Raw genomic sequence first — 22,494 nt, forward strand, 5'->3', positions numbered from 1 at the left:
GCAGTGCTTACTCTAAAGCACTTTCCCAGGCTCTGCCAGTGAGGAAGTGCACAAGAAGCTGGGAGGGAGCATGGCCAGGAAGGCTGACTGCAACTGGCCAGAGCGTGGAACAGAGGTATGTACATAAACCAGTACAGAAACTGGGGGGAGCTGATTGCTGCTGGGGAGCTGCTACATCAGTCAGCAGGTCCTGAGCAGCTGGAATGTGCATCACTTGCTTTTTGTGGGTTTTATTCCTCTCTATTTCCTTTATCCATTTTATTACAATATTTTTTATTTCAGTTTTTTAACTGATCTTAGTCCATGGGCTTTACCTTTTCTCTGATTCTCCTCCCCATCCCATGGAGGGTATGGCAGGGGAGTGATCAGATGTGTGCATGGTATTTAGCAGCACTTGTTAATCAAAACTTCTCTCCAGAAAGATGCAATGATATAGAAACCCTTTTTGCAGACTGATCCATGAATCAATGTTGAACCATTGTCAATATTCCTTAGTTGTTTAACCCATCTGAGGGATTATAATCAGAGATGAGCACTTACCTTGTACTTAAAAGAGGTTTGCAGAGAGGTGCTAATTAACACAACATACAGCAAAAATTAAGATAGGTGTTAACAGATATAAAGCTGAAATAAATTTCACAATTCCAATATTAAAACAGAAGCACTGGATGGGAAAGCAGAGACACAAAATTCTGTCACTGCCATCACAGGCAACCACATAACATATCTGGACTGTACTCAGCCCAGAATGACAAGCAGAGCACCTCCAGGCTCTCACCACACACTGCAAACCAGAACTGCTAAAGAACCCTACCACAAAAGAACAAAAGGCAAAAATCCTGGGACATACCACAGAAAAGCCAAAGATACCAGAGACAACAGCAAAGTGTAAGTGGCAATCCCAGCAGGGAACTGAGGGAGAGGTAAATGCCCACGTGAGTCTCAGGAGCATTCTGTGTCCCATGCCAGTGAGGGGCACAGGCACCCTGTGGAAGTGATCACAGCACAGGGACAGTCCCTGTGACAGTGCTGCTGCCTCTCTGTGGGCTGGGAGACTCCTTCTGCTGAGCCAGGCTACACAGAGCAGAGCACAAGAACACTCCTTCCAACTCAGCAGAGTTCTTAGAGAAAATGGCACTATTTTTCATCATGAGAAGTGCAGGTTGAGTCAAGAAACAATAAACAAGAGGATAATTAAGATGAACAAAATTAGAATTTTTAAAGAGGGCTCAGCCATCAAGTGTATGATAAATGATGCATAACTGAAAAATGTCGGTGCTTCTCTCCCCATGTTTTCAAGTTCACCAGAAATAACCCTTCAAGAGAGATATTCACCCAGTAAATATCTCTGTAATTCTCCTTTCCTTTACTTGCTCATGGCTTGTTTAACGTGCCTGTGTGGAATTTCACATCCCCATCCCTCTGCAGACCTTTCCAATGAGAAACAGGTGTCTCAGGGCTGGCTGAGAACACAAGTGCACTGTGTTTATCAGCTGTGTAAACTTACATTGAAGAAGTTGGTCTTGTTCCTCTCGCAGAAGAGGCCCTGAGCAGGCATGTGCTTCAGCTGCTGCCAGGGCACCCCGCTGCCCAGCAGCACGTCCCGGGCCCACTGCAGGTTCTGTGGACAACAACAGCCAGGTCAGATGGAGGCAGGGGATGCCAAAGCCACCACAGGTAAAAAAAAAGTACAAAACAAAGTATATTTCTATTACATTTATTATATTATATTTTACATTTCATTAACCTGCAGTGTCTTTTCTCGTTTTTGTCACACTTGCTGTTCCATTCTCACCACACGCCCTCTGGAAGCATTCCCAGCTCTTCCCTCAGGCCAAGCACCTGCAGGGAATAACCTGCCAGAGCTGAGGCCTCAACCCTCAGGCTTAAACTGCAGCTTTCTTTTAGTGGGGAGTTGAATTCAGAGCTTTTGGCCCTACCCAGCCACTGCCCTCCATGTAAGTTCACTTCACCTCCCTGGAAATTCCACAACTGCCATCAAACTTGGATAATAGTGCTCAGTGAATTAACAAGAAATTATCAGTAGGGGACCAAATGACAGATGACAACCAAAAATTGATAAAAGCATTATCCCTCTAAGAGTTCAATGCATGAAGCTCTCTTTTGTAGCTGAGAACTAGGGACAGCTGTTGGCTCCAGGCAGAATGTTACCAACAGATGGGACAATTATTAATTGTGAGATTTCACTGATGGAAGCTTTGCTTTACTTCATGTTTTATTTCAGGGTTCAAAAGTGGCATTTGAGTTGCATTTGACCAGCTTTTGTACAGAGAACTTCACAAGAGAGGACATGAAAGAAAGAGGAAGATGTTTTGTGCATAGAAACAAATAAGAATGTTGCACTCTGGCTTGTGTTCTGTGGACTGGAAATACACTTCTGTGAGTCATAAATATGATTAAATCATGTCCATCCAAGAAGCATATTCCAGCTGTAATATCCTTTCTTTTGTGTGTATGTTTGTGTTGGGGTGGGGGGGTTGTAAGAAAAGTTCTTTTCCTGTGTTCCAGAGTATTTTTATTTCTAAGACCCTGGTGAAACAGTAAAAGCTCTGCTCAATCATCAGTGCCTTTGTGCTAATGACAGTAATCATTCAGAAATCTCCAGTGTCTCACCAGAACTGCAGCATCCCCTCTAGCAAAATGCTGATTATGGATTCATGTGCAGGAGAGCTGAACACTGGCAATAATAACCAGATATTTATGGGTGTCAAAAATCCCTCATTCCAAGAGCTCATAGAGGGACTTACACAGGACATTCATGGTTATAGTGCAGCATAATCAAGGGGATTTGGACAGCTTTGTTTTGGTATGGAACAAATACATATTCACTCATAAACATCACAAGGTACTTTCTGGCTGGTCATGGATATCAGTAAATTTAATTATTATCACTGAGTGTCAAATTTAATTAAGACTGAAGAAAGCAGAAGGTGTAAACTCAACTGCATACTAACTTTCTTCTACATAACTTCTTTTGTAATATGTATTTCTGTAATCCTGTTAACCTAATCCTGGAAAATGCTTGGAAATACATACAGAAGAAAATACAACACAAGAGATCCTACAAAAATCTGGTCTTCCATGAAAGCCATCTTGTTTTGAATAAAATCAGAATCCAACAAAAATAATCCTATTGGAACATCCAAGAGCCAGGCAGAGAAAGTGCTTTATTTTTGTGCTAATCATAGTCATCAGAAGTGTAAGTTAATTCCAAGTGTGAAAATGAAGTAAGACTTGCCTAATGTGTGGTAATCTGAATCTTACAGTTAAAACTATCACATAAAAATTCAAGGAAAACAAAATCCTTAAGAAAGTTGTCATCCCACCACAAAGCTTAAATCTAAAATCCCAGTCTAAAGAAATGTTAGCTGTGGATATATTCTCAAATGGAAATGGTACTAGGGGAAGGTTAAGAGATCATTAATTGTATCATTAATTGTAGCATCATGCTCTGGTGCTGGGATGTGCTATGCACATTACACTGACCATCCACAGGCATGTGTTTGGTACACATAATTCACAGGCTTTTATTGAACAAGATGATGGCAGCAACCCAGCCAGGAGGAGAAAAGATCATTCAGACAAATGGGACAATTACACGGTAACTTCACACAATCAAAGCTAATAGGAATAAAAGACATAGTTACAGATTTTCCACTACCCTTCTCCTTAAATCAGCATGATCACTTATTCCCAGTAAATATGCCTGAGCAGGTCTCAACTCATTAGATTTCACAGAGTCTGCTCTGCTTGGTTTTCAGCTGATGAAGTTATTAGGAGTGGGTGAAGGGATCCAGGACACAGCAAAAAGGATTTATTCTTCTTGGCACACTGCTTGCCAGCCTCAAATGCTGGATTTGGCTGTCTGACTCAGGGCAATTATGAAATACTCTTTCCAGTTCAGCTGTTGCCTCCCACATCTTTATCACCCCAAGATTCAAAGACAAGATGACTGACAGGCTACAGTAACTTGCAAAAAAGCTGAAGTAGAAAAAGAAAATCTCTTAGGGTCAACCAAGTGGAACTGAGCCACCTGGGATGGACACCCCTTAACTCAGTGGTGTCAGAAGCACCTTTACCTAAACTGGAAACTCCACGAAGTGTTTCTGAGAGGTGAACAAAACAATCCACTATACTTTAATCCTTCCCTCTGATTGCATTTACAGTCCATTAGAAGCTTTGTCTCAAAAACCTTCTCCTCCTCCTCCATCAAATTAAAGCAAAATAAAAAGACTACTGATCTGAAGGGTGGCCTTTCAAATGAACTGTTATTATCAAACTGTTTCTGCTTGAAGTGGTTACATCTATTATTCTTCCAGATTATGTCTGTCTCTCAGTACATATTAAGCCTACAAACATATAACCTGGTAATTTTTACATGCATGTATTATGCCTGGTTTGACCAACCTGTCACATCACTGACCTCATGCCACACCCAACATTTATTTCCCCGTTAAGGGCTCTGCTAATAACAGACATTATAGAACATACAAACTGAAAAACTGACCCAGTCTTTAAAAGCAGATTCTTCCAGGATTTACAGAGCGCCTTTTATTTTGAGATTTTAAAAAAGCATGTAAGTAAATATTTTTCCTTCCTGACAACCTGCTGGTTACAGATTATCAGACCAGCTCCACATACTGCTCCATAAGGTGAATACTTTTCACAAAGTTACACTGACAAACAGTGTCCTAACAAGTCCTAACTTCTCCTTCCAAACTGTGCCAACATTCATTTTGGAGGTAAAAGTCACAAAGGATGAAGACTTTACTTCAAGACAGTATTAATGGGAAACTGAAACTACTGCCCAAACTGGCAGTGAAGCAACTTCTGAAAATTCATTTGTATTTGCCTGCACGTTTACTCCAACTAAAGACAGCTATATATAAATTTCTTCTGATAACAGACTAAAACAAAGAAAAATAGACTCCAAATATTAAGCTGGATTTTGCAGGGACAAAAACACCCAACAGAACATGTAGCCAAACAAAATATTCAAAGAGTTTGAAAAGATATTTAAAAAATATCTTCACTAATCTCACAACAGCAAATCCAGGAAAGCTGTGAAATGGGAGAAAACAGATTGCATATGGAAAACTTGTTTTTCTGAGCACTATGGAGACCTGCCAATCCTCTCCTCTTCCCAGCCAACCATGAATTTTGGCCATCAGTCTAAATTCTTCATGCAAATTCCTGGCATTGGAATGTAAATGCTGAATTTTCCAAGATGGCTATACACATTTAAAAATTAATCTCAGTTTTCTAAAAATTACCATTCTGGCCCCCAACAACACAACCTGATGTGATTTATCTCATTTTTTAAATCAGGCTGATCATGAATAAATGTAAGCATAATTGTTACTGCAGTTACTGCAGACAATGCATAGATCCATTTTGTGCTTTAATTTTCTGCAGGAGTGTAACTTCCACTAAAGACCCAGTAATGTGCCATTAAAACACAAACACTGGACATTGCTCTACAAAAGAACTGAATGAGTCACTGAAGAAAGAAAATGTAAAACCCATGTGAAAATATGTAGTGGACATATGTGAATATGAAGATTTTTTGGGTTTTGCTGTGTGAAGTGGCTGTTCATTATGCATTCTGCAGAAATAACAGAAAGGACAGTAAAACACAAAAATGCTCATTGAAGCCAGCCTGGTAACTACTAGGCTCAAACAGGCAGGATTCAGTTTTTCTGAGTTGCAAGAGGAAACAGATTTAGACAACAATGTGTATTTCACATGGAAATCCATCACTGAGTTGATATTTATATAAGGAGAGAGATACAAAAAGCAAAAGAGAAAGCTTCATCAGGGAAAAATAACGGAAGAAAACATTTTTCAAGTAGTTCCTCAGGCAATGCCATGCTATTTGAACCAATAAATTGAAAACAGGCAGCTTTTTTTGTTGAATGTTGATACAAAATCATGTCAGCAACAGTAATGACAGATTGCAGGAATCTATGGCTCCTATTCATGATTAGCTCCATGGAAAAATTAACAACTGTTACATACAAACAGCATAAGAATGTTTTCAAAACAAGCTCTCTACAAAAAAGGGTGATATTTTTCTGGATAATCACTCTACAGACAAATGGAATATTCATCACCTTCCAGCAGGTTGGCAAGACTTGCCTGTGCTCACTTTGCAGTGACACTGGTGACGTTTGCTGCTCCCAGGCCAGGGGTACAATTTGTTTCCCCTCCCTGTTGTTTACATAAGCTTTAGTGCTGGTGGGGAAGAAAACTCAGGAAGCCATGCAAAGTAGCATATGAGCTAATACAAGACTTCCAAATATAAAATCTGTGAATTCAGACCTTGATTATGACAAATAGTAAAATACCTCTGATCATTTCAATGTACTATTCCTACACATTTTGCCAGCAAAGACCCAGGATACCCAGAAAGTTTATCTGTTTACACAATATTGATTAATTTCTGCTTCCAAGTCACTTTTCAGTCCACTTATTCAGTAAAATAAATAATTACTGTCATTTTCATGAGAACATCTTAATTTATGTGACATATCTAAAATGTAATTCTCTGCTGAATGACAGAAAATTACTTAGTTCAGTAATAAAAAAAGACATTTTCTCCTTAACTGACCTCACACACAAGTCAGACAATCTAGGAGCTGAAGACCTCCCCAAGTGTAGCTTCATTCCAAACTGCACTGAACAAGCTGTTTTTTAGCACTGAGACTTCTGCACCAGTGCCAGTGGCAGCACAGTTGCTTTGCTGGGGTGTTGGACAATACTCTTTTCCTAACCCAGAGATGGGGCAACTGAGAGGTGTTTGAAGAACTTTTATTCCATTTTCAGTCTCATGAGGAGGGTAAGACAATACAGATGTTATCATTCACACCACCACAATCAGAAGCTGATTATTTTCTAATTACAATACACTCTAAGAGTTTCTTGGCCTATCAGCTTTTTGCCACACCAGGCTGTAGATGCCTTAAAACCAATCATCTAAAACTACCCCTCGTGGCTCCCACTACATCTTTCATAGTTCTGTTTCTCCAAAGTATCCAGACTTATTTGCAAGGCCATCCTTTGAAACCTTTTACTAGTTCAATTTCTCTCTCAACAAGAGTTGAGACAGAAAGTTAATAGAGTTGATAGAGTCTGTCCTATTCCACGGCACTTCTAACTCAGCATTTCTTACTCAAGGTTTGCATACAGATGCACACTGAGAACTCTCTCCAGATCCAAATCCCCCCTGGGGCTCAGAGCTCACCTTGTGGGTTTTGCTGTAGGTGTACAGGTAGGCCAGCCTGTAGAGGCTCTTGTAGTGCTGGGGGAAGCGGCTGAGGCACAGGCAGAAGGAGGAGATGCACTGCTCCGTCAGGAACTTGTGCTGCTCCTCCAGGTCTGCGGGGAGGCCCTGAGGAAACTCGCAGGCATCCTCTCCACAAGGCTCAGCCTTCTTCCTGCAGTCCCACTGCGAGCCTGGGGGCATGGCAGCTTTCAGGGCATTGCCAGAAGCACACTGAGCATCCACCAGCAGTTTCTGGGCAGTAGGTTCAGTAGGATCGTAAGATACTGAGATCTCCAGCAGCTCTTCTGACTTCCCTGCAGCTGGAACAGTACAAGGAAAGTGACAGTGAAATTGCCATTTCCAAATGGCAAATGACATAGAGAAAATGACAAAAATTCAGTGTGACAAAAGGTAATCCTTTTCTTCATTAAAGCATAGACAGAAATATGGAAAAAGCTTATGACTATTTGTGATGTTCATCGAATAAGTGATCTGCAACTCACTGACAGAGCCACACAGTGCTATCTCCATTGCCTTCATTTGGGTTTTATCCTGCTATCTCCATTGCCTTCATTTGGGTTTTATCCTGCTATCTCCATTGTCTTCATTTGGGTTTTATCCTGCTATCTCCATTGTCTTCATGTGGGTTTTATCCTGAACAATAGTATGAATTCAGCACACCTTACACAATGCAGGGTTTTACACCTTGGAAGATTGAGGAGGAGGAGGGAAAAAAGCCAAAATAAAAGAGTAAATTCAGGAACATTGTATTGCAAAGAAAAGAAGAAAGAACAGAAAATTAATGCCATCCTCCCAAGTGGAATGTATTATTCTTAATAGTCTGCCTAGAACACAATCCCAGAATACAAAATGGACTCAGACAGAAGGATCAGCAGCAGCTCACCTGGTCTTCTGCATAATGTAGGACTCACAATTCCATGTAAATATTTTTGTGATTAACTTGGCAGTTTATAATTCAATTGACTCATCTTTTGTTGAAGGATACCAAATCTTACTTCAGAAATCATCTTGTTACAGTGGCAGCTTCCACATTTCCTGTTAGCTAACCATTGCTGCTGGAAACACACATGCTACATGCAGATTAATTTCTTTAACTTTGATCTTTAGTCATGGAAGTTTACCATGGCTTTGTCTTTGCTAGGAGAAAGAGCCTCTTACATTAGATCTTATCTCCCAGCAGAGAGTGTAGAGATAACTAAAATGTACTTTATCCTCAATACAAAGCTGTTCCATAACCTTTTCTCTCATAAGGTTGAACTTTTGAGTCAAACATGTTTTACAGAACACACATTTTTCAAAATTTGCTTGCCTGATGTCTATACCATTATAATTTTGCTGTACAGGTAGCTTTATGGGATACAACATCTGTTCTAATAAACACCAGTAATTTAAGAATGCTTTTGATGGTTGAAAGACAAATGATGACAATAACACAACTCACTGCAAGCCTGAAAAGAGCCATAATTTTAGTCTAGTAGCCAAAAGACTACTGGATTTAGTGATAATGGAAGTAGTATTTCACAAAACTAGGAAGTGGCATCTATTTCAGCATGTTAATGCAAGCACCACCACAGGCTTCCCTAGCTTGGGCAAGACTGTAGTAAAATATTTTTAAAAACAAGAAACCAAGGTAATCTAAGCCTGCAAACAACGAGATAACTGCTTGGCACTTGTTCCTAGTGAGATCAGGGAAGTGATTCAGGACTCTCCACACAGCATGATCTCTGGATCTCTGGAACTGGGAAAGTGTGAGCTGGCAAAGAAGACTTAACATCCCACAAAAAGCCACAGCCTGGAAAGGTGGACAAAATTTACACATTGGTTTTGTTTGTCTTTCCCTGTTGAAGTCCAGCCTCTTTATCTACTGCCACATCCAACTGTACAAACATCAGACAAAGGGAAATTCCAGCTAATGGATTTTGAAACCATTTTTCCAGTGGAATACAGAACACTTAGTACTATTATATATGGAAAAATCTGGTAGAAAGCAATTCTAGTTCTCCACTGGAATGAAGTATACAATGGAATAAAGCATCTAAATTCTACTACTTAAGCTCTTCTCTGTACTGAATATTAAGCTGCTACTGAGACAGAACAAAAAGGGCATCTATTCCTGGGAAAAGTAAAAAAGTCTTGTTTGAGACTATATTCATATAACTACTCTTTAAATTATTTAAAAATATGAAACACTGAAGAAAAAACAAATAATAACCTAAAAGAAGGCAAGTCAGTCAAAGGGCCAGCAGACAGCAGTTTAGCTTTCCTTTGTAAGATTTAATAGATAGAACAAATTGTGTTGGTGGCCACATAAGTGAGGCACACTTCCAAATTTAAGCTACACACATACAGGCAGCAATGATACCTAGTTAAAATCCTTAGTCACAGTGCAGCTTATTTCAGTGCATCTGCAAGCCAGAAGAAACAATTTCATGAGACTACTGCAGCTGACAAGATCTATTAAATCAGGCATACCCTTTTCCTCTGCAGGTCCCAGGGCCTCTTTGCTGAGCATCAGTGTATCAGCACAGGTAGCAGAAATCCTCTTCTCTGTGTAAGTCTTCTTCAGGCTGTCCTGAGAACTGGCAGGCTCATTAAACATATCCTGTGTGGAACTGGAGTCAGACAGCACTGCTCCAGTGCTATCCTGACTCCTCTCTGCAAAAGAGATAAAGAAGGAATGCACCACTTCATACTCCTCAAGCTGTTACTTGTCTCTTGGTAACAGCAACACAAACTCTGCAAACTCTTACAACTGCCACTTAGGATCCCTTACCACCACCAAGAAAAGGTATTTCATTCTCACATTTCTTCCTAAAATATAGTCCTGGAATTTGATTCAAAAGCCATAAAGCTCAACTTTCAAGAGCAGTTAAGACTGGGGACACAATATTTCAGGTAGAATGGCCCTGTAAAATCTCCCAGGTTTACTGGACCATTTGCCTTGAAAAGCACCCAGTATAATTTTGAACCTGACACAAGCAAAGTTCAATTGACAAGAGAAAACCATGAAGAACAATATTGGCAAAAATTACTCATTAAAGAAAGAAAAACAGGTACAATTAGAAGGCAAAGACTTACAGGAGTGGTCTCTGATGCCAACTATCCTGCAGGTGTAAGATGCTATTCAACAAACGTTCTGAAAGGTGATTTGGTATGGCAAATAAACAACACATCAAAGAACTAGGCCTAACACAGACAGGGAAACTGGACTTCAAGGCAGCCGCAGAAGGAAAGGAGAAGAGACTTTACCTTGACAGAGTGGAGCAGTGGCTGCTGACTACAGTACAGTCACAACTAAGCTGTTAATCTGCACAGGAACAGGCACAGTGACTTTATCAGGGGGGATAAAACACCTCAGAACAGGCAAGTGAAAACCTCCCACTCATGTCTGAAACCTGCCAGATATAACCCAAGTTCTTTACATCAAGGGTTATCAGAGGCAACCCTGCATGACTAAAGAACACAGCTCAGTCTTTCTGACACAAAGAGACCTGCACATTCCCACTGAGATGGGAAACTGGCATTTTTCCATACTGTGCCAACACAATTCAGTGTTTAATGTAACATTCCAATACAGGCAGTTCCCTTTAAATCTGGAGTCCACAAGAATGATTTCCAGTTTCTTCTTAAGATACTGATACTTGATTTGTGATCTAGTTAAAGGTGTCCCTGCTCATTGCAGGGGTGTGGGACTAGATGAGCTTTAAAGATCCATTCCAACCCAAACCATTTTATGTCTGTAAGGAAATGGCATAACCAGGAGGGGGTTACATACATTGACGAGGTAGTTCCACTGCATTCTGATTCATTAATTTTATTGATAAGATCAAGAAAGAAAATTAACAAAGCAAAAGCCCTTGCTTTGAGATGAGCGGATAATTTAATTAAATTTCTTCTGTTCCATCTGAATTGCACTTGTTCAGGAGAGAGGTAAGAGCCTCCCATGAATTTATTTTATCAAGACAAATCCCTCTGCAAACCTTCAGCTTGCAGATCAGGTTCTGCTTATTAGTATTCCAATGAATTTAAACCAAATTTGATGCACTCTGTAGGTTTTTCACTACCACACAAAGGAAACCTTCCCTTTCAGTGAGCAGATCTTAACAAAACTCTATCTTGGAAAAGAATGGGGGAACAGTATTTGCTTCCTAATTGGAAGCTATATAAGCTGGTAAATGATGACAAGTTTTATACAGAAAGAATATAATTACAAAGAATGGGAAGAGAAGGATTCTGAAGAGAGGTCAGTCAGGCCTTAAATGACTCATTTATAAAGCTTTAATAACTTTCTGTGGTACAAATCAATACTATTGAACTCCCAGTTGACATCAGGAAAATCATTTACAGTAGCTCCCTTGGTATTTTTTAAAAGAAGTTTCTATATCTGTGGCAAAGAGGCTGAATTACTCATCTAGGAAAAAAAAATTGCAAATTTCCAGATGTTGACACAAGCCTGCAGGTCAGTTCTGATGCGTGGGTTATGACACATGAAGCATTAGAATGTAAATCTAGAAGTGCCAGACCAATATGCCTGGCTGAGAGCAGATCACTGGGAAATTACAATAGTTTTTCATCATGCAAAGACAGACAATGATTCAGCACATTAAATTTCAAATGTATGCATGAGCTTTTCCTTATGGGAACAAATGTAAACACCTCCTTACAATTAGCTAGCTAATTTAATTTTAAATTTCTGCTTAAACAAGTGTGGGTCTAGGCAGGGATATTTATTCTCCTTTTCTTTCAATACATTAACCCTGTTTAAAAAATTATATTAACACTGGGCTCCTTAATCACTGGAAACCAGAGGAAGATGACTATTGAGACAACTTTCTATTATGTTAGATATTCCTTGAATGCAGCAGATACTTTCAAACTAAGTGAGCCAGATGGAAAACCCTGGAGTGTTCCAGAAATTAGCAGCAGCCACCAATTATTAGTATTAATTTCTCAGAAATCACAGAGGATGGGTAAAGTCCCAGGGAATGTAAAACAAAGTGTAGTACTTATCTTTACAAAGCATGAAAGGTCAAAGCTGTGAGCCAGCCAGCCTTCATCTTCCACAGAATTTTTGAGCATAAATAAATAAATCCCTCTCTAAGCAGCTAAAAGGTAACAGGATCAGGAGCAGAAAATGTGTGAGTGGATCCCAGCACACACATTCACACATGTGAATTTGTGGAGAACTTGTGGTTCTCAAACCAGAACTGGCCTAAATGTCAGGCTACTCCAAACTCACCTCAGCAAAGCAGCACTCTGGAATGTGTAATCAGTAACTTCACAGAAAAAATATGTAAGAGTCTTCCTGTTCTACTGAGCACTAATGAAAATTAAACTTAATTACGGTGTCTGAATTTGGGATCCACATTTTAAAAAAGACACTGAAATAGGGAAAAATTAATTCACAGGAGAGGATAAAAATGAGAGATTAATGAGATGACATATGAAAATTACCAGGAGAATTGGACTTATCTTAAAAAAGATGAGGGAGAATTTCCAAATACATATGATTAACCAAAATAAAAATACAATAATTGCTGTTAATATTCATTAGGTACAGTTCAAAAGGCAATAGGTTTTAATTGCAGCAAAAAAATTGACTCTTTTTTGCCCTCATCTCTATCTTAAATGCTACATACAGTTAGAAAATAGCACAGAGTCACTGTGGGCTTTCAAAGACAGGCAGACAAATGCCTTCATTTGTTAGGTTACCCAAGATGTTCCTTAATATAATAAAAGTTCTGTCAATACCTAAATACTGCAGTATGCAATGCAGAACTTCTGGCAACTGCACCAATTCACATCCTAACTCTGGTTTTGTAAAAAAAAAAAAAAAAAAAAAAGCATATTTGTACACATGGAAGTACTATTCTCTTCTAGCCTAGCCGCCAAATACAGCTTTTTTTATAAACAGAAATATGCTAGATGGGCACACAGCAGATATTTTACATTTCCTGTGCTATGAAGCTTTTCCTTTCTCTGGTAAGAGCTGAGTGCAGTTGAGACACTCATTAGTGCTGCTTAACCTATGTGCCAAAGACTGCAGTGTGTGAGGCAGAGAATGAATTCCAAATTCCCAACTGCTCTCAACACCTGCCCTTCTGAATGACACAAATCCATGGAGAACATCAGTGCTTTTTCATAATTTCTGCCATAATTAGAGACAATTTAATGAAAACCAGTGTAACTTAAGAGTTTAAAATTATTTTTTAATATTTTAATATATTTTTAATATTTCAATTCAAAAATATTTTATCTTTTTATCTTTTCATATTTTGTTTACCTATTTTCTTAGTTTCCCCACCCAGCAATAGCAATAAGGCAAGCTCTTCCAAAAAGCTGCGGCGGTCCCTTGTTGTAAGAGATTTGTAAATCAAGGACTAAATATTCTTTTGAGGTCCCTCCCTGTAAAGTTTCCTATTACTTCAAAAGCTAAGATAAAAATACAGCTGGGTATTAATGTCCCAAAATTATTATCTGTAGCGGAAATGAAGAGCCTAGGGAGAAAGTTCTACTAAATTGTGCGTAAGTAACCGTAACTATATTGCTGTGAAAATTGTGATCTGATAGTACATGTCTCTCCTTGGTATTGTTATATTTTGTTTCAGTACTTCATTGCATCATTCCTAAGTTTTAGGAAGATTTCAAACAACCTGATGAGCTGAAATCTCAATTTGATGTAAAGTTAAATATTTATGTTTATCTCTAAAAATTTCAGAAAATGGCACGTGAAAGCAAGTTGGGTTTTTTTTACCTCATTTCTCATAATGTCCTCAACTTGTGACATTTCATTTCAAATCTATGTCAGATTACATCCCCTACTCTGTCAACAGGTGAAAAAGAACAGCTTTGGACAGGAGATTTAAAAAGGTCAAAAGAAGAATCTTGCTAACTTTCAAAGACATTAGTAAAAAATCCCTAATTATTATCAGAAAGATGTCACTGGGAATAAAGAACTTGTATATTCATCTGTACTGCCAAGACCTTTATTGCATCACACTGAGGTCCTGTCAGTCACATGGATGATTAAATCACTGCCGTTACTGGAACACGTCTGTCACAGATGTTAGAAAAAATATCTGAAGTTTACTTGCCTTAATTCCATGCTTAAGAGCATTTTAACATTAATCTTATCCTGAACGAAATAGGTTTACTGGCTTGACTTCAAAAATGCCTGTTCCCCACTATTGCTCCACAAGCAGACTCAGCCATCAGCATGTCACTGTCACTGCTCCCTCAGCCTGTGGGCACAGCCCCTGCAGGCCGGCCCACCACCAGGACACAGCTGTGCCAAACTCTGGAGAGCACAGATGACTGTTTCATTTGAAAATGCAGCAGGAAACAGGGCTCAGTACTGCAGCAGGCACTACCCTGTGTCAGCACCCTCCCACAGGAGCCCTGTGCACCCTCCAGGAGCCTTGGTACCCAAACTGAGCCCCCTCAGCACTGGCACAGGGACAAGGAGGGAGATGTGTCACTACTGAGTGATCAAACTGAGCCCCCTCAGCACTGGCCAGGGACAAGGAGGGAGATGGGTCACTACTGAGTGACCAAACTGAGCCCCCTCAGCACTGGCACAGGGACAAGGAGGGAGATGGGTCAGTGTGAGTGACCCAGACTGAGCCCCCTCAGCACTGGCCAGGGACAAGGAGGGAGATGGGTCACTACTGAGTGACCAAACTGAGCCCCCTCAGCACTGGCCAGGGACAAGGAGAGTGATGTGTCAGTGTGAGTGACCCAAACTGAGCCCCCTCAGCACTGGCCAGGGACAAGGAGGGAGATGGGTCACTGCTGAGTGACCAAACTGAGCCCCCTCAGCACTGGGCCAGGGACAAGGAGAGTGATGTGTCAGTGTGAGTGACCCAAACTGAGCCCACTCAGCACTGAGGAGAGACAAGGAGAGAGATGTGTCACAGTGCCAGAGCTCTCACTGCTAAGCATGATGACCAGGTACAGACTAACAGAATTTATTCTCAGGGGAACTGAAGCACAGCTCCATGGTGCCAATGGCAATGAGGTGTTCTGCCTTTGACAGTTATTTACTATGCAGTAATTCTCTTTTGAAACTTTCTGGAAGTTAAAAGGAAGATGGAGAAGACCTCTGAAACATCTGCATACAGGAGTAAGTAAAAGGCTCAGAGAGCTAAGAGGGTACAACTCACTTCTGAATGATATCTTTGTCTTAAACATCTGATGGAAAATGTGCTTTCAGTTGCTGTAAGAAGGTATCTGAATCATGATGAACAATCAGTTACAGGTCAAAAAATCAGAAATGAGTGGCCCAGAAAGCTTTTCTACAGAGCTCTATACATATGCTAACTCAATTTGCAGAAAAGAAACATCCTGCTGCACAGTTCAGAGCTTATGAATAAGCAACTATATATAACTGAGAAAAAAAAATCTTGTCTCATGCAATAAAGGTGGGCTGTTCACAGGCTGTGAAGGTACAGACTCTCTCTGTCCTGCCTGGCACCATCTCTCCCCTCTCCACTTGAACATATGAGCATTTCTGTTTACTGGTCTGCAGTCAGAAACATGATGTATCACAGAATTCTCATTCTGCAAACAGACTCCACCCATAACGGAAGACAACATTTAGCTCTGCATCAAAAGGCACTTGCACATTATTAAACAACAAAAGAATTGCAAAGATTTGCATGGGAGTAGGTTAATTTGAGGACAGCAATTTAAAGGGAGTTCTCTTTTAACATGAGTCAAAGATGAGAGTCTATGTTTTGTCTGGCTGTACCGAACACAGAATGTGTTTCCATAACTTACAGTCCTATATTGCTGTTCTGTCTTCAAGAGCAGAGCACCAGAGTAACTCACCCATGTCCCATCTATTTGGACAAATGCTTTTTACATAATCTCACACTACATCTCAGTGTGACACTTGTACTAATCAGAGAGAGGTTAAATTGGGGAAAGGTAAAAATGGAGCACACTGCAATAAACTGGGTGTGATTCATTATTCATGGAGTCCAGTGTGCAGTCCCCATGGACATCCAGCACCACGTGCTAGGACAGCACATGCACTGCAGACCCAAAGATTTCATTTTTAACTGCTGAAGAGAGAGAATTTTAAGGGCAAGATTTTAATGTTCCAAAATGCAAAGTGGATGTTCTTTTTATGCACAGAAACATCCACTCCATCCCAGAAGCTGATTTAGTTTAGCATGAGTGACAACCTGGTGCAAGAAGTTGCTCAGAGATCACCTTTGTCTCATCAGGATGTTGAGAACCCCCATTTACAAAAACTGTGCATCTTCATCACATTTGCAGAATTACAGACCGACAAACTATGGAGTGAGACTTCTCCCCCAGCAGGAAGCAAGGAGCCTTTCCCAGTGAGTTTATCATGCAGGTTCTGCCAATTATTAAAAGCAAGCCGTGACAGGTAAAAGCAGGAAGAGAATGCCTGGGGAACAGAGATTTGTGTAAAGGTTAGAGGCAGCACGGGCAATATTGGTTGCAAAAGCAATCAGGCAAAGACAAACACAAAAAGGACAATTAAGTCTAACTACACATGACACACTACATGACATGGATGAAGACTTAAACAATACAACATTTTCACACTGCAATAGCCATGGATACATCATCTGCATACCACCACAGGAATATGGAATTGAGTATCAACACAACAAAGGCACATTACAGCAAAAAAGACCTCCTAAACAATCTCCCAGTCTACTTTTTGGGAAACAGATACCTTATTCAGATTTTTTAAAAAATGTTACTTACTTTTCCTGCTTTCTGAACTAACTCTATTGCTTTTACTGCAATTGGTTTTTACTGACTACATACATCCAGCCTTTATAGAGGAGGACAGCAAGCATATCTATTTTGCTATGTCACCATTTAGCTGTGTAAACACAGTAACAACACAGGTAATGAAAGTCTGTGTGGCTGGCAAGTTCCTGGGTTTTCCTGTTCCCTATCTCGCTCTTAGGAAGTAAGACTCTGAACCTATGCTTCAGACTTCAAATGCAAGTTTTCACTTTGGAGGGTTATAAAATAGCAATAGGCAGGGTGATGACAGGAAAGATGGGATTAACAGAAGGAAAGAAAAGATGCTGCCAAATGGAAGGACAAGAAAAGAGAAAGGAAGCTGCCCATTTTACACACATGACAGCAGCAAGTCAGCCAGCAAATAACAGCTGCCACTCAGCAATACTTTTGTCTCCTTGAAGGAGATATGTGCTAGCAGCTGCCACGAGGAAAAAGAAGTTTAGTTACTTCACAAGCTGTATTTACTGGTTCCTTTCTCCTGTTTTCATTAAATACACAACTTAAAACTAGTATCACCAGCATTCACTGGATCTGAAGCCTCTCAATGCTCTCAACTTTAACAGTGATTTCTGCACATCCCAATCATCATCTTCCACAAGCAAAACATCCTAGAGAGCTACAGAACTGTAATGACACATTTAAATACAATGTATTCAAAATAAGACTACTCTCACAGATCCACCTGTTTACAGATAAATGTTTGAAAATCAGAACCCCAGGATTTTCCAGAAAAAATCTTTGGCTGTACAGCAATTCTCTCCAGCTTGTAATGATAATTCACTGCTCTAGAAGGCACCAAACTAACAACCTCACCAAAACCCAAATGCACAAAACCCACAAAATTAACAGAATAAATAGAGTTCAGAAGGAACTGCAAGTGTTCATCTAGTCCATTCCTTTTTCCATCATGCTAAATTATATCTCCACCATGCCTGGCAGACAGCTGCATTGCCATTTTTTAATGACTTCCAGTGCTAAAATATTGCAGGGTAATACAGAAACAGAATTTCCTAAGACTACTCTAACACAGTTTTCTAATGCTCAGAATGAAAATGCAATTTAAGTGCAATATCATCTGTTCTGTCTTCCATGAACACAGAAATCCTGGGGTTTTGCCTCTAACTCTTTGTACAGCTTCCAAGACTATCTAGGTTACTCAGCTGTCATATCTCCTCTGAGTCTTCTCCTCTGGAGACAAACCATCCCAATTCCTTCTCTCTTTCCTCATGGGTCATGTTTTCTCAAAGCACAGAACACAGAAATGGTCAAAAAAGGTCTCTGAGGTCAGTAATGATCTCAAATAGCATCTTGCTTGTGGTAATATATGAAAAGTGTGTAAATCTGTACAATACCCTTACTTTACTTATGCCATCTATGATCAACAATATCAATGCAGGAGTAAATAAGAGTATTGTCAAGCTTCAGAAAAAATAAATACCTAGGCTGAATTTTGGTCAATTTATTAGTTCCTGAACAACAATATAGACTGCTTCATTTCTGTCAGAATGGTTAAAGAATAATCTAAAGAGTAGTCAAATGATGAGTATTTTCTTGCTATATTTAGGAATGGTACAATGGAAATGCTGGCGCCAGCTTTCTTCAGTGATGTGATTATGTGTAAGGTGTCAAGAGCATTTTACTTCAAAAGTATGTATTTTAATACAAGTAAAATGCAAATGCATGCAGAAGAGCACAGTATATGTAATAATATAAAAGTGGAAGACTTCTGAGCCTGTTAGCTCAGCCTGTTAGCTCTTCCATCTGTAACAGCCCCAAGGCAAATATTTCAGTTTCCTGGGGTTCTTCAATATGCTGTATCCAGGGTTTAGTTGTGCCAGCAACTTACAAAACATTATGAATGATGCAGTACTCTGCAATTCTCCTTGTCACGGTTACACACCGCCTTCCTGAAGATCACCCAAACTCTGCCTCTTCCAGCAGCTGACATTTGGAATTGCTTTGACAGCACAAAGCTCAGTCCCAGCTAGGCTCAGCTTGCAGCTCCAGGCACTGCTCCTGCAGCCCTGGCAGAGGCAGATGTTCCTGCACTTGCACCTTCAGGCTTGGCTCAGCAGCCGCCTCCGCTCCCAGCGGGCCATCGGCTGCCGCAGCCCACGATGTCTCTGGAGAGCAGGCGCTAACCACACACACTGCAAGATGTATCCAGCCTATGGCTCTCCTGGGAGCACTGAGACACTCTTCAGGACCTAAGCAGATGTAGTCCTAGGCAGAAATGCTCCCCCACAGGGAATATTACTTAAGAAATATTTAAATATTTGCTCCCTTCTATGCTGTTGTATCAAAAGACATCAAAAAGCCAATAAAAGCGCCTGATCACTACATAACCCATTGACACCTCCACACTACAAATGATCTCAAAACAGTCTAATGAATTACTCCCAAGTGAAATGCAAGCAGTAACAAAACAAACATTTCTCTGTTCAATATAATGAAAGAAATAAAAGAGCTTCTGTCAGTTGCACCAAGAATTGTTGAGGAAAAGAAATAAATTCACCCTGAAAAAAGTTCAGGCATACAAACATTTGTTTCAAAACTGTGTCAACAAAGTTATTTACCATTTCTATTCTTCAGATATATGACAATAGGAAGCAGCCCACCCTCCAGAAATAAATTCATATCAAGCAGAGCATTTCTGTGGGGCCTGGCACATTCTACCATCACCAAGCTAAACACTGTAGGTATTTTACTCCTTGAGTGCTGATACTCATAGATCCAGATGGATAAACAAATGGCTGGAAGAGTAGAATCAGAATCAAATTCCTAGCCAAATAATAAACTCAGGTTACTTAAATTGTAACTTAATTTCTATTATACATGCAATTGCAAAATCTTCATTAACACTATGACACCACCCCCCTTCTTCTTACATTTATAAGCCAATTATTTATTCTATCACTTTATATTCTACAAAGATGAGCTGCTAACCAATCATTGTAAATGATAAAGAAAAATTAAAAGATGAAATCTACTGGACTGTCATGCAAATCACTTCGTGCTGAATCACAATATATTCAAAATAGTTGCCACCTGCCTCCTTCAAGAAATTGTAATACAGGCCTGTGTTGTCTTTTTACCAATTTGTCTTGTTTGAACCAGTTTGAATTTTCACCATTCATTTCACACAGGCCGAAACAGTGTCCAGTCTTCTAAAGATTGAACCCACATCTTTCCTAAAGAGCTCTGAAGAAAAAAAATCACTGAAAATTCAGAGAGCTCATACTCCTCCTACCAACACTACTGTTTTGACTAAGTGACGGGTACCAGCGGTGGCAGGTGACAACTTTGATTTTTGTATTTAAAGCTCTGACTGTACATTGATTCTATTTAAGGTACTGAATATATAAAAAGATAATGAGCTTCAATATTGCCCGTGATACCACAGACCCCTCACCCTCCTTGAGCAGATCAAACTGCTCAAGCCCCCCATGCTCAGCTCAGCACCTCCCTGCAGAATTGAGAACAGGACTGTACCGTCCGGCGTTGCCTGCTGGCGGGGTTTTTTACATTTGACGTAATCGTGGTCAACTGGAGTGGCTGTGTAAGGTGGGGATGTCAGACCTGGACCCGAGGAGGAGGGCAGGGAAGTCCCAGGGCCTGGCACTGTTCCAGCTGAGGAGTGAGAGTCTTCATCTATCAAGCAAGGCTTTTCTCTGGGAGGGCGACAAGAAAGGGCAAGTGTTTACGTACACATTCTTACAGCATTTCCCATAGAGCAATTCAATCTCACTGACAAATCCTAAATAAGGGATTTTTACTACAACTTCTTTCCTCTCTGTAGTGGTTTTGGTTTGTTAACTTAAGATTTTTTAACTAATGTATGAAAGATTGTGGTGGGTTTTAGTGTTGGTTAATCACTTGTGTATTTATTTCTTGTTGTGAGGTAAGACAGGAAGACAGGATTAGGAGAAAGGTAAAGCAGGTTTCAAACTTTAAAAGGGTATAAAGAGAATTTTATTAACAGTAATTAAAAGAAAAAAAAATTAAGAATTCAAATAGCTTTTTTTTAGAACACTTTTTTTTAATGACTTCTTTTTCTTATTGACAATGTAAAGAAAATTTAAAATTTTTAGTTAATTTATGACTTCTAAAATAGGGGTTTTTTTAATTCATTGAGGGAGAGAAGGTATTTTTGTTAATGTTATGGAGATTTTTTTAATAAGAGGAAAAAATAGCTTTTTGTAGTTCTCAATTTTTATGATTAGCAGCTGCCCAGGGAAATTTGTAATTATGAAGTTTCTCCACCATGACACTCCCTTATCACTGGTCAATAGTAAATTCTTATTTATGTTGCAGTTGTTAATGAGAAAAATTGCAAGGACTAAAATCCCTTGTCCTACAAGTGAACATAATTTGCGTTTGCATTTTTTAACTGTTGGTTTTAAAAAACAAATTTATGAATAAATAAAAACAGTGGCTTCAAAATGGATCACAAAATCAGAATTGTTCTGTTTTGTTCCCTTCCCATTTCCTCTGAGCCATTTACTGAGATCTAACAGCAGCATTTAATCTTATTCAAGGTACCTGAAGACTGCAAACATTAGCATAAATTTTATTCACTTTGTTTGTATTTTATTCAGCTTAATTGTAACAGTTTATCGTACAGTAGTTTATAAGCACTCATTCAGAGGATACTGCTGGAAAGTAGCACTCACTTTTCTGCAACTTTTGGGGTGTTCTTCTCCTCACCCCTGGCAAAGGGTCCCTCAGAAGCTTCTTTCATGAAACTAACAAGTACCTCTGCATCTACTCCAGAGTCTGGTTTCCCCACAAGTTTCAAAATAGAAGCATGAAGTCGAAAATATACCTAAAAAACACCAAAGTCCATTTGGTCAGTAAAGGATCTGTAGCTCTGTAATCTATTACAAATAGTCTTTTCTCTATAGAATCTGCAGGACTTAAGACAGCCACCTGTCACCTAAACTTACCTGGACTGAACTTTCCCTGCCTTTGAACGTTGCTCTTAAATTACAAAATCTGAACACTGCAACTTTTGTAACCATAACCTATGGAACACAACAAAGAAAGCAGAACTGGCCTTGTTGAGAGCAAGTGACCACTGGGTATGTTCTAGAGCTTCTACCAGACAACACAATGAAAGCAAAGGTCCCACCTCATGCATGAACCTGTGCTTCCATAGGTATGAGATGCCCGTGAATCCTATCAATGTTTGATTTTTATAAAATCCAATGAACTGTGTGCAGCAAAATTCAGAAGCGGAATTGCTGCCCACCTGTCCAAACTGCCTTTGAAATGAAACCAGCCTGAATAACAGGCTCCATTTCACTCTCCAAGTTAGTCTTGCAAACACTCCCCAATGCAGAGCACCATCTACATGTGCCTAACAACCTGCAGAGAATCCGATGTAGGGCTCTCCT

At 39.8% G+C, this 22,494-nt stretch overlaps 1 protein-coding gene across 3 annotated transcripts in view; it reads right to left on the bottom strand.

Moving 5' to 3' along the window:
* CABIN1 (calcineurin binding protein 1) overlaps window positions 1-22,494 on the bottom strand; it is a 109,787-nt gene that overhangs the window by 59,141 nt on the left and 28,152 nt on the right. For all 3 annotated transcript variants that reach the window (XM_041420353.1, XM_041420354.1, XM_041420352.1), the window contains exons 26-30: window positions 21,772-21,923; window positions 20,591-20,769; window positions 9,779-9,961; window positions 7,265-7,605; window positions 1,508-1,621 (exon numbers count right to left, since the gene is read on the bottom strand). In XM_041420353.1, coding sequence (XP_041276287.1) covers window positions 1,508-1,621; window positions 7,265-7,605; window positions 9,779-9,961; window positions 20,591-20,769; window positions 21,772-21,923 — 969 coding nt within the window. The remainder of the gene's footprint in view (window positions 1-1,507; window positions 1,622-7,264; window positions 7,606-9,778; window positions 9,962-20,590; window positions 20,770-21,771; window positions 21,924-22,494) is intronic.

The sequence above is a fragment of the Onychostruthus taczanowskii genome, unplaced genomic scaffold, assembly GCF_017590055.1.
Source record: "Onychostruthus taczanowskii isolate IOZ18803 unplaced genomic scaffold, ASM1759005v1 scaffold64, whole genome shotgun sequence".
NCBI classification, from domain to species: domain Eukaryota; kingdom Metazoa; phylum Chordata; class Aves; order Passeriformes; family Passeridae; genus Onychostruthus; species Onychostruthus taczanowskii.